The sequence below is a fragment of the Molossus molossus genome, unplaced genomic scaffold (assembly GCF_014108415.1).
Source record: "Molossus molossus isolate mMolMol1 unplaced genomic scaffold, mMolMol1.p scaffold_m16_p_10, whole genome shotgun sequence".
Classification (NCBI taxonomy): domain Eukaryota; kingdom Metazoa; phylum Chordata; class Mammalia; order Chiroptera; family Molossidae; genus Molossus; species Molossus molossus.
This window is the reverse complement of record NW_023425345.1, coordinates 39,275,261-39,287,763: the sequence shown is the minus strand read 5'-3', so window position 1 is coordinate 39,287,763 and position 12,503 is coordinate 39,275,261. Positions and strand designations below refer to the sequence as shown.

General features: G+C 42.8%; 1 protein-coding gene across 2 annotated transcripts in view; it reads left to right on the top strand.

Moving 5' to 3' along the window:
- The first annotated feature begins 715 nt into the window (after positions 1 to 715).
- The window catches only part of IPO8 (importin 8), a 63,065-nt gene continuing 51,277 nt past the window's right edge, over positions 716 to 12,503 (top strand). The window contains exons 1-2 of one of the 2 annotated variants that reach the window (XM_036251803.1): positions 716 to 887; positions 10,504 to 10,585. In XM_036251803.1, coding sequence (XP_036107696.1) covers positions 804 to 887; positions 10,504 to 10,585 — 166 coding nt within the window. In that variant the 5' untranslated portion in view covers positions 716 to 803. The remainder of the gene's footprint in view (positions 888 to 10,503; positions 10,586 to 12,503) is intronic. The other variant, XM_036251804.1, reaches the window with a different exon arrangement.

Below are 12,503 nucleotides of genomic sequence, written 5' to 3'. Positions count from 1 at the left end.
CGAATTCATGTAGTTACAAAGTGGTACCTGCATATCTCAAGACCCTAGTTCAAAAATGTGTTGAGCAATCGTTCAGTGAATGAATGAATGAATGAATGAATGAATGAAGGGCGGCTCCCACAGGTCGAGGGGGCCCTGTCCTGTGGGCGGGATGATCTCACAGTCCCAACAAAGTGGGTCCTGGAGCCGACTCAGTGGTGATGCCCGAACAAAAAGTGCCGGTTCAGGTTGTGGACACTCCAAATTCTCCCGACCTCCCTCATGTCCCATCGCACAGTTCTAAAGACAATGTTAAAACGATGTTTGGCTCCTTAGTTTTTCCTCTTCGCGGATGGTTCTTTCTGAGAGGTAAACGCGAGAATTTCCAGGACTGGAAGCAGCTGTAAAGAGCAGCCCACCCAGCCGGCCGCCGGTGGGAGGAGGGCGGTGCTCCGCGCGGGCAGCGCGGCGGCGCTCGCCGGAAGCGGCTGAGGCCACGTTCCGTACAGCAGCATGCCGGCGCCAGTGGGAGCCGCCGGGGCCCCCGGCCCGGGGGAGGGGCCGCCGTAAAGCACGCGCCGCTTCCTCTTCTCCCGCTGGCTGTCGTAAAAGGGTGAATGGAGAGCGAGTTGTGGGGGGTAGAAAGGGAGGACAGGGGGCGCGGAGTCGGAGTGGCGCAGCAAGTGGCTGCAGGTGGCGACGGTGGCGGGGGGTGGGGAGTGAGGTAGTCCAGGGGTCACGGAGGAGGCTGAGGGGTCAAAAGAAAAACTAAAGCTGCAGTCTGGCCTACTGGTCGGGGGGCCGCGGAGCCCCCACCCGGGGAGATGGACCTCAACCGGATCATCCAAGCGCTGAAGGGCACCATCGACCCGAAGCTGCGGATTGCCGCTGAGAATGAGCTCAACCAGGTGAGGCCCGGGCCTGCGGCGCCCCCGGCCGGCGCCCCCTCCCCACCCCCCGCGCCGGGCTCGGGACCCCGCGCCGCTCAGCCCGCGCCGCCCGCGCCCGCCCCGCCCCAGGGTGCGGTGCCGCGCGCTCGCGGGACCTTTCTGAACTGCCCTCGCACCTGTTGGCTATCTTTGCATCTTTTCCTTCCCGGGTGCAGTGTGTGCAGCCCGCCTGGTCCGCAAAAAGAGGCTTTCGCCACCGTTGCTGCTGGCCCCAGGGTGTGATTTAAGTACGCGGACTTGGGGACCCGGGTGGGAAAATGCACTTAAAATTCAAATCTGAGTTCAGTTTTTCTTCAGACCCAGCCCTTTTTAGGTGTTGCTGCGGGAACCCTGCCCATCGCCTGCTTCCGCGGGGTTGGCAGGACTGTTGGACGCTGATTGGCAGAGTGCTGCCGGAGCTGGGAACTGCGGCTGGGGGAGGCAGTGCTGGAGGGCCTGCCGCACAAAAGACACGTGCAAGAGACGTGTTTGAGGGATGTCTTCAAAACGCTGAAATGTGTAGGACTGGGTTCTCCGTCCTCTCTTCTTACTAACTAGTCTTGACCTTGTTCCAGCGTTACCGCCGACGTTTCGAAATTTTAATGATCCCAACCTGTAGCTTATGTTTTTTTTTCTCTTCACCTGTAGGAATGAATCATAGACCTCTCACTAAAATGTGCGAGTTAAGATCTACCCCCAGGAAAGATTGACAGCTGTTTAAGGTTGTGGCAATCCTTAAAATATGAAGGAACAGTCCTAAATTAGTGGTTCTCAAAGTGGTGCGCAGGATGAGCGGGATCAACATCACCCGGGAATTTGTTGGAACTACAAATTAGGGGGTTTCACTCCAGATTTAAAGAATTAGGAACTCGGGTTGGGGCCCAGTTTGGTTTTAACGAGCCAGCTGGGTGATTCTGTGCTTCGGAAAGTGTGAGAACGACTGTCTTAAGTAGGTGTTTTGTAGCTCACTGAGATGTTCCTTGGTTGGGATTGACTTAAAAGTGCAGGTATGGCCCTGGCTGGTTTGGCTCAGTGGTTAGAGCATCGGCCCACGGTCCAGAGAGACCCGGGTTCGGCAACTACCTCGGTTGCAGTTTGTCCTCGGCCCTGGTTGGGGTCCTGTGGGTGGCAACCACTGATGTGTGTCTCTCATGTCGATGTTTCTCTCCCTCTCTCCCGTTCTATCTGAAGATGAATGTAAAAATGCCCTTGGTTGAGGGTAAAAAAAAAAAGTGCAGGTATGCATTGTGAATCTTTGAAATGGATTGCTTTAATGGGAAATGTGGGTGGAGGTTGGAGTACGTGTGAATCCAGAATTCCCAAGAGATAAAAGGAAAAGTGAAAACACTCTGGAGGGAAGGTTGGGTTGAACTGAAGCCCAAAGGGAATGCATTTCTTCTCAAAAAGAAAAGGACTCTCACTCAGAACAGGAGAAAGTTGAAGTCAGTACCTGTCCCAGGGCTTCACAGAGAAGTGCTGTATGTTGATTGGTTAGAAAAATGTAATCCAGGGATTGGTTAGGAAGAACAAAGCAGAGCTGAATTTGCAATCTACTAGACTGGGAAGTTGGCCTGTTTGTGACACCCTTCTCACAGGGAGACCAGATGTTACTTTGAGAGCGTTGATAGGGAGCATGTTTTTGATACCATGATGTATTTCCCTGCTTCTGTTAACATATCCTTGCTTTGTTTCTGATTCATCAGTACATAAGTGCAGTTGACTTTATAGAAGTGGAGAAGGTAGGTGGGAGATCCTGTAGCACTAGAAGTGATACTTAGAATTTAGTTCTATTTCTTTTTTAAAAAATATGTTTTTATTGATGTTTTAGAGAGAGAGGAAGGGAGAGAGAGAGAGAACATCGATGTGAAAGAGAAACATTGATTGGCTGTCTCCTGCATGCCCCCACCTCTGGGGATCGAGCCCAAAACCTGGGCATGTGCCCTGACTGGGAGTTGAACCAGGACCTCTCAGTTCACGGGACGACGCTCCATCCATTGAGCCACACTGGCATGGCTCAGTTCTATTTCTTTTTTCTTTTTCTTTTAATCCTCATCCGAGGACATTTTGGTATTTATCTTTAGATAGATGGGGGAAGAGATAGAAACATCGATGCGAGAGAGACACATCGATTGGTTGCCACCCACACGACCCCAACCAGGGCTGGGGACAAACTGCAACCTAGGTCCGTGCCCTTAGCAGGAACCAAACCTGGGACCCTCTGGTCTGTGGGCTGACGCTCTAACTGCTGAGCCAAACCGGCCAGGGCAGCTCTATTAATGGTAATTCAATCCAAATTTATTCCATCTTTACGCTGCTCTGCTCCATATTACCCAAGTCATCACAGACTGAAATTTCCTCTGTAACTTCTAAAAGTAGCTTATTGTGTCCTGGCCAGTCGACTCAGTTGGTGAACATTGTCTCATGCAAGGATATGATGCCAGTTCAATTCCCTGTCAGGGCACGTGCCAGGGTTGGGGGCTTGATCTCAGATAGGGGGCATGCAAGAGGCAGCTGATTGTTTTTCTTTCTCTCTTTCAAATCAATAAAAATATATTGGAAAAAAAAAGTAGTTTATTGCTAAGTTACTCTTTAGCATTTATATTTTGTATAATGCTTCAGATTGCAATATGCTCATGTATTTTTTTGAATCATCTGTAAGTAGAAGACTAAATTATGTCACATAAACTTCCAGTAAAACATGGCTATAAGTTTGGGTTTTGTATGCTTATCCTTTACCATCCTGCTTTGTTGGATAAACAGGTGGGTAATCTACCATAAGTGATTAGGGTCCAGCTCATTTATTTTAGTCTGGGCCCTCCCTCAGCAAATATGCTCTGCATAGGAAGTGGGGGCAGCTTCTACAAAGTACTGATTGATTTGTCAATTGGCATTTAGAAGAGGAAAGCAGCTTCAAACCGTTTAATAGCCTGTATGCCAAAGGATACATTCTTATTTGGAGCTATATTTTTCTGTGGCCAACATAGTATTTCTGTCACCAGTGATCGGTTCCTTGATTACTATTTGTGATATTGTTTGTATGGGGAAAATGCATTTTCATTTTTTTTTTTTTTTTTTATCCTCACTCGAGGACATTTTTCCATTTTTTGTACAGATAGAGTGGGAGGGAGAGAGAGGAAGGGAGAGAGAGAGAGAAACATCGACGTGAAGGGACACATCGAGTGGCTGCCACCCGCACGACCAACCAGGGCCGGGGACAAACTGCAACCGAGGTACATGCCCTTAGCGGGAACCGAACCCGGGTCTCTCCGGACCGCAGGCGGACGCTCTAACCGCTGAGCCAAACCGGCCAGGGCCATTTTCATTTTTATCTCAGGATATTAGGTGCTTCCTGTACATATTCCTCGCCATCTCTAGACCCAGAAGTCCCTTTAGCAGCAGCATAGAGAAGTAGGAATGGGTAGATAATTTTACTCCAGTAACTCATCTATAAAAGTATCTTCCTTTAATAAATAATTCTCCACATGCCTCAACAAGGAAATAAAGATATGTGCTTTTATTGCCAAGCTTTTATTCTCTGCTTTTCCATGCATCTGTGGTACTGAGACAGGCCAGTAAGTCAGGACAAGTGGAATAGAGAAACTGAGACATAGCTGAACAAACTGACAGAGTAATTTACAGTGGATACAGAAGGTCACATCCCTAGAAATAACATCTAGGCCTCAATTGTATTTCAGCTCCAGACCCAGAAAAGCAGCAAAACCAGGTGGGCCACACCAGGACCAGCTGCAATTACTAGTGATCCCCTTCCCTGACACTGACCAATCAGTGAGGACCACAACCTTGAAGGAGCACACCTAGGAAACTGATGAATAGTCCGTTGAAACCCTTCCCTGAGACCTCCCCTAAGATTCCCACCTGCAAGTGAAATAAAAACCTCAAGACAAAGGACCTAGCATGTGCTCTCCTTCCCAGGAGCATGCCCTCATGACCTCCCCCCCCCCCTTTCCCTCTACAGGCATGCATCTCCTAGACTCCAAGGGACCCCATAAGGCTTGCAACCAGAGCAGCGGTGGGCAGTGGCAGTTCATCCCAGGCAAATCCCCTGAACATGTCCTCAAGGCCCCCTTTTCTCTGACCTCTTCGTGAGCCAAAGCAGACCAGCCTAGGCTCATGTCCCCAGTCCTTTCTTGTTTCACTGTCCCCAGCTTTAATAAATGTCCTCCAAAGTTCAATTGGACTCATGTTGTGAAACTTTTCCCGAATGAAATCAAGAACTCACACACTATCTGATGGCCCTAGGCAGACATGCTCAGGGCTGGGTCCCCTTTCCAGTAACAGTATCGTTTTTATCGCCCCTTAAGGAGTTTACTTATATGAATAACATATTTATTGAGTTACATTGCAAGTACTACTACAAGACTGCTTGCATTCTAGTGGGGGATACAGACAAGTAATATAATTTCAAGTCATAAGTGCTATAGAGAGAAAAGTCCTAGAGTGTGTTGGGATGTATAAATAGGATGGCCATTCTCTGAAGAATGACTTTGAGCAGAGACCTAAATGTTGTTAGGAGTGAACCAGGTGAATTTACAAGGAAACAGAGGGAAGGGCAAGTAGAAGCCCTCAATTTGGCATGTTGGAGGACTAGAAAAGTTAATGTAATAGGGGCAGTGAGGCAGAGAATAGGAAGACATCAGGTCTGCTTTAATTGAGTTCTCATAAAATGCAGAGTTTAAGCAAGTAAACTTTTTATTTTCAGCAAACTTCACAGAAAAAGAAAATATCCTCAATAAATCATTGAGAAATGTCTTTTTTCCCCCTTAGAAATGTGAAGCCCAAGGCGGAAAAAGAAATTGGATAAATATTTGTGAGGAAAGTAGTATGAAAATACATCTGATTTTACCACCAAATATTTTAGCTGGTCAAATTAACATAGATTGAATCACCCCAAAGGAAAAGAACAAAAAATTGCAGAAGTTATTTGAAATGCAAATAGTTGCAAAAAGAAGAGTTCCAAAATGTGTAAAATGGCAACAGTGTTGAAATAAAAAGTAGTCTTCACAGTAACAGTTTTCAAATAAGTAGCATTAATTGAAGTATAAATATTATGTTGTACTTATGTGCAATAAGATTTTTATTTATTTTTTAGCAGGTAGGTTAGTTTTATCCTTTTTTTCATCATTTTAAAAAAATCTTTGTTGAATGTATTACAGATGTTCCTCATTTTTCCCCCATTGACCACCTCCTCCCCACTCCCACCCCCACCCCCTCCCGCCTTTTCCCACACTATTGTCTGTGTCCATTGGTTATGCATATAAGTTCTTTGGTTTATTTCTTCCCACCCCCCAACCCCCTTCCTTTTGAGGTTTGTAAATCTAGCAACCAATCTGTACTTCTTAATCCCTTTACTTTTTTTACCCATTCCCCCAACCCCCCTCCCATCTGGCAACGAACAAAATGTTCTCTGTATCTATAAGAATGTTTCTGTTCTGCCTGTTCATTTTGTTTGTAGATTCAATTGTCGATAGATATGTAGTCATTGCCATTTTGTTCATATTTTTTATCTTTTTCTTCAAAAAGACCCTTCAACATTTCATATAATAACGATTTGGTGTGATGAACTCCTTTAACTTTTTCTTGTCTGGGAAACTCTTTATATGGCCATCAATTCTAAATGACAGCTTTGCAGGATAGAGTAATCTTGGTTGTAGGTTCTTGCTTTTCATCACTCTGAATATTTCTTGTCACTCCCTTCTGGCCTGCAAAGTTTCTTTTGAGAAACTAGCTGAGAGTCTTATGGGAACTCCCTTGTTGGTAACTAACTGCTTTTCTCTTGCTGCTTTTAAGATTCTCTCTTTGTCTTGAACCTTTTGCATTTTGATGATGATGTGTCTTGGTGTGGGCCTCTTGGGGTTCATCTTGTTTGGGATGCTCTGTGCTTCCTGGACTTGTATGTCTGTTTCCTTCACCAAGTTAGGGAAATTTTCTGCCATTATTGTTTCAAATAGGTTTTCGATTTCTTGTTCTCTCTCTTCTCCTTCTGGCACCCCCAAGGTGCGAATGTTGGCACACTTGAAGTTGTCCCAGAGGCTTCTTACACTATCCTCATTTTTTGGATTCTTTTTTCTTTTTGCTGTTTTGAATGGGTGTTTTTTGCTTCCTTAGATTCCAAATCGATGGTTTGCTTTTTGGCTTTACCTACTCTACTATTGAATCTGTGTAAATTATTTTTTATTTCAGTTAGTGTCTCTTTCATTTCTGACTGTGCACCCTTCATTTCTGACTGGTCCTTTTTTATGCTCTTGAGGCCCTCACTAAGTTTGCTGAGATTCTCACTAAGTTCATTGAGCATCCTTATAAATAGTATTTTGAACTCAGCATCTGTCAGGTTGCTTATCTTTATTTCGCTTAATTCTTTTCCTGGGGTTTTGTTCTGCTCTTTCATTTGGGACCTGTTTCTTTGTCTCCTCATTTTGGCTGCCTCCCTGAATTTGTTTCTGTGTATTACTTAACACGAGGTATGGGGCTAGCTGAGACCAGATGCTGATTGTTTGAAAGAATTCAAGAAAACCTGAAGCTGTTTCCAACACAGGCCATTCCTATGGTAAAGCAAGTGGCAATAGCTTGGGTGGGCCTCAGGGAATCACCAGGGTGGGGCTACCAGTGTGAGCCAGGTTGCTGGAGTCCCAGATTTGGCAGCTGTCTGCCGCCCCAGGGAAGGGCTCACAAAAGGAACAAAGGCCTCTGACAGCATGTTTGTCCCGAAGAAAGCCCCCTCTCTAGCCCTCGCTCCAGTGCCAAACAGCTCAGTTCTTCCCTGTAAGTCTCTGGTGCCCCTCGAGCTGCCTCCCCTCTAAGCTTAGAGTAAGTCCGGTGAGTTTGTGCGTGGGCCCTTTAAGGAGTTGCCTGGCGCTCCAGCCGCCTCAGCCTCCTTTAGCCTCAGTTCCTGCTGGTTTTCCAGCCAGAAGTGATGGGGATTCTCTTCCTGGCACTGGAACCCTGAGTGGGGCACCTGGTGTGGGACAGGGACCCCTCAGTCCTCCAGGAGGACCTTCCCAGAGGTGTCCTCCTGATTTTTATTGGCCACATGTGGGTGTGGGACCAGCCCGTCTGCCTCCACCCCTCCTACCAGTCTCGATGCTGCTGCTTTAATTCCGTAGTTGTAGGACTTCCATTCAGCTGGATTTCAGGCAGTTTTGAATGATGATGGTTCTGTAGTTTAGTTGTGACTTTGATGTGGTTGTGGGAGGACGCGATACCGCGTTTACCTACGCAGCCATCTTGACCGGAAGCTTGGTAATAGGATTTTTAAGATAAATACTAAACTACATAGATGAGAACTAAAGTATATAGATATTTGATTCACTATAAGATCTTTCAGTATCTCAAAAGTTATAAACATGAGTTATTTTATAATGTAAATGTAGAAGGTGTAGAAGATTGGGTTAAATCTGTGTTAATTTTGACTCCTGTAAACTGCTCTTAAAATAAATGTTTTCTTTAAAACTACTTTAAAATTCTGCCCGGCCAGTGTAGCTCACTGGTTAAGTGTTGACCCATGTACCAAGAGGTTGCTGGTTCGATTCCCAGTCAGGGCACATGCCCAGGTTGTAGGCCTGATCCCTGGTCGGGGGGCATGCAGGAGGCGGTCAATTGATGTTCTTTCTCATTGATGTTTCTAGCTCGCTCGCTCTCTTCTTTCCTCTCTCTAAAATCAATAAAGAAAAAAATACATATATAAAAAAATAAAACTAAAATTCTGGTGGGCTCAGTTATGGATAAAACAGAATTTACTTCATATAAAACAGATCTAAGATTCTGAGGTTTATACAGAATGAAAGGAAGAACAATTATAAGTTAATTCAACATTTTACTGAAAGAGATAGAAAGATTTGAAAAGCATAATTTTCTTAGATGGGATGGAGCAATATATATATATAATTTTAAAATAATTTTTCTTTATTGCCCTGGCTGGTTTGGCTCAGTGGTTAGAGCGTCGGCCTGCGGTCCTGAGAGACCCGGGTTTGGTTCCCGCTAAGGGCGTGTACCTTGGTTGCAGTTTGTCCCCGGCATGTTGGTCGTGCGGGTGGCAGCCATTCGATGTGTTCCTTTCACATCGATGTTTCTCTCTCTCTCCCTGTTCCTCTCTCTCCCTCCCACTCTACCTGAACAAAAAATGGAAAAATGTCCTCGGGTGAGGATTAAAAAAATAAATAAATAAAAAAAATAATTTTTCTTTATTGATTTTAGAGGGGAAGGGACAGGGGGAGAGACACATCCATGAGAGAGAACCAGGGGGAGAGACACATCCATGAGAGAGAACACTGATTGGCTGCCTCCTGCATGCCCCCCCCCCCCGGGGATTGGGTCCAACCTGAGCATGTGCCCTGACCGGGAATTGAACAGTTGACCTCTTGGAACACGGGTTGATACTCAGCCACTGAGCCGCACCAGCCGGGCAAGGAGCAATATTTTAAAGATGCCAGTTTTCTCCATATTTTTTAGTCAAACATTTATCTTAATAAATGCTATTATAAATAAAGGGATAGGAAAGGTAATAAATAAAAAAATTGAGTGGTATGCCATTGGAGACCCAGGCTCCTGGGAGAAGGTACACTGAACAAACACTCTCTGCATCGTTTATCTGGCTTTAGCCTTACTGAGAATTTATGCGTCTTTCCTGGGATGTCAGCTGAGAAGGCCAAGAATAAGCTCTGGGAATGTGGCAGAGTTGTAATATGGTTAGGTACCAGACGTTTGGTGGGAATAAGGCCAGAAGGAATGGGGTTGCTCTTTATCTTTTATGCTTCTGAAGTCACCTTGGCCAAACTCAGGAGTAAGTCAAGTGCGAACATCTGTGGGATGAAGTGACCCAGGCAGCAGACACTGCATCAGCACAGGCTCACCTGGGCATTGTTATGTTTGAAACTCCCTCCAGCAGCAGGGCAGCTGCTGACAGTTCAGCACTGTGAGCACACTCTTCCCTCTCCAGCGCTCAGGCTCAGCTATTGAATGTTCTCTTCTCCATTTTCCTGTGCTGGATCTTCTGTTTTCTGATTTTGGTTTGTCAAAAATACCAAAAACAATATTGAAGCACAAATAAACTGAGAAGAAACACTTGCACTGTATAGGTCAAATAAGAGTTTGAGATTGTAAATTCATAAATAGCTCTTAGAATTTATTAAGACTAAAACAGATTTTCTATTTACAAAAGGATAAAGGAAATAAGGAATTTGTAGAAAAACAAGTAGCCAATAAACAGGAAAAGCTTCAACATAGAGGAAATGTAATTTAAAATGTGAAGAAGGTTTTAAAGTTTTTATAGTAATGATAATTCCTACATTGGATAGATGGACACACTCATACTACAGTTGGTACTGTAAATGGCTACACCCTTTCTGGAGAGCATTTTGATCATATATTTGAAAGAACAAACAGACAAAAATGTTCATACTTATTTATTCATTAATTCTAAGGTAATTTTGATTTTTGACTTGTAGTATTTTTGTAATATTCATTGGAGAGTTTCTGTCACTTTAAAAGTTTTTATTCACAGTAGTGCATTTAGTGACAGGTACTAATAGTTATTCATTTATATTGCCCTGTTTTATAAAATATTCCTTTGTAATTCCAGTCCTACAAGATTATCAATTTCGCCCCCAGTTTACTTCGGATTATAGTCTCTGACCATGTGGAATTCCCAGTGCGCCAGGCAGGTGAGTTGGTTTTTTTATCCTTTATAAATTTATTTATGGTGAAATTAAAACTAGAGCTTTATTTTAATTCTAAATATTTTTCATTTCTCGAAAAAATAGGAAATGCACAAGAAGTATTTCTAATGGCTTGATAAAATTACTTTCCTTTTCTCTGGAAGCTTGTAGGTAGATACTGAGCTCTTAAATCAACCCTAGCTTGCTTGCTTTCTTCCTCTCCCTCCCACGTACCAATTCCTTGCTTCTGTAACTTTGCCATTTCCCCAAATTTTAATAGCTTCTCCCTAATTTTTTATGATTCCTGGTGGCCCAGCCTTTGGGCCCACAGATTAATACCATGAATTTACGTATGTGGATTTGAGCTCCATCTGTGTGTCAGATCATGGAGATAATTATTGCACAGATGTTCCTAACCATGTGATTGGGGAGCAGGACTTATGTTTTAAACATCTTTAAGTCTATGGGACCTATCGTAGTCCCATGATGTTGTGTATTATTTGTTTATTTGGTTTTTAATAAGCTGGTCATTAGTGCCCAAAAGATAAAAAATGGAAAATGCTTTGGAATATCATGAGTCCTGAAAAGATAGTAACTTCAAGATGGAGGGGGTAAAAAAATAATAGCTAATTAGAAATAAATAGTTAAAAAGCCTTTGTGAAAATTACTTAAGTGACATATACTCATTGTGAATAATTTAGCCAATATAGAAGAGTACCAAGAAGGAAGTAAAAAAAAAGATTACTCACCATTCATCATTCAGAAATGATCATCATTCACATTTGCGTGTGATTGGTTAGAGCAATTGAACAATTTTATAGAATTGGGGTTATACTTTACATGCTGATAAAAGTATTTAATTTTACTTGAAATAATAGAATAAAAAGTAAGGAATCATTAAACTTTGGGAAAATACTTATAACAATATGTATGATTTCCTGAAAGATCCTTTTGTAGTCAAGAAAAATCTACAGAAAAACATTCATATTGGAATGATTTTTTTACTTTAATAAGATTTATAAGACTTCTAGGAAAGTTTTTTGAAATCATTGCTCTCAGTTTTATTTAACTTTGTTATAAAATAGGCTGTTCTGAAACCACATTTTGCTAAATGGAACCTATTTTAATAACCTAAGTATGTATTGTGAAGTTCCTGTGGAAGTAGTATTTTTAAAGATCTTACAGCAATTTGTTAAACTAATATGTCTTTTTTATATGGCATATAAACATTACAAAATCATAGAATTTATATGTTAGATTGCTCTTAATCCCATCCCCAAAGATAACAGCCATCAATTTTGGTTCATGGTTTTCCAAATCTTTTTTTTTTTTTTTTTTTTCCTGTAGATATGCTGGCCTTAAAAAGTAACAAAAATCTGTTTATAATACATATGCTGTTTTATAATTTCCTTATTTTCACTTAATCATTTACCCTTGGGGAATTGTTCCATGTCAGTGCATATGCATATACTTTATTCTTTTTTTGTTTGTTTTGTTTTTTTGATTTGACCGACTCTAATAGAGCAAATGCTATGCTTTGTGAAAAATAAAACAGTATTTTACATCATTTAAATATATTTTCTATACTGAACCCCCTACCTTAATAAAGTACTCCATTTCATTGCAATTTAGAATTATTGAAACGTACCTATCAATTTAGGAGATTAAAGATACAGGTTGTTTTTCATTCCCCCTTAGAGCTGATGCAGAACAATTGCTTTTTCCTAGTGCATTGATCCTTTTACAGGACCGTTTTTCCAGCAGTCTTGCCAGGTTAGCAAGATGAAAAGTTACTGTCAGAACGCTTCCCCACCACAGATACACAATTCCAGGTTGATGTCAGTACTCATTGGTGCCATCCATTTCTACATCACTAGACAGACATAATTGTGAGGAGAGAATCATCTATGTATTCAGGTCTCTT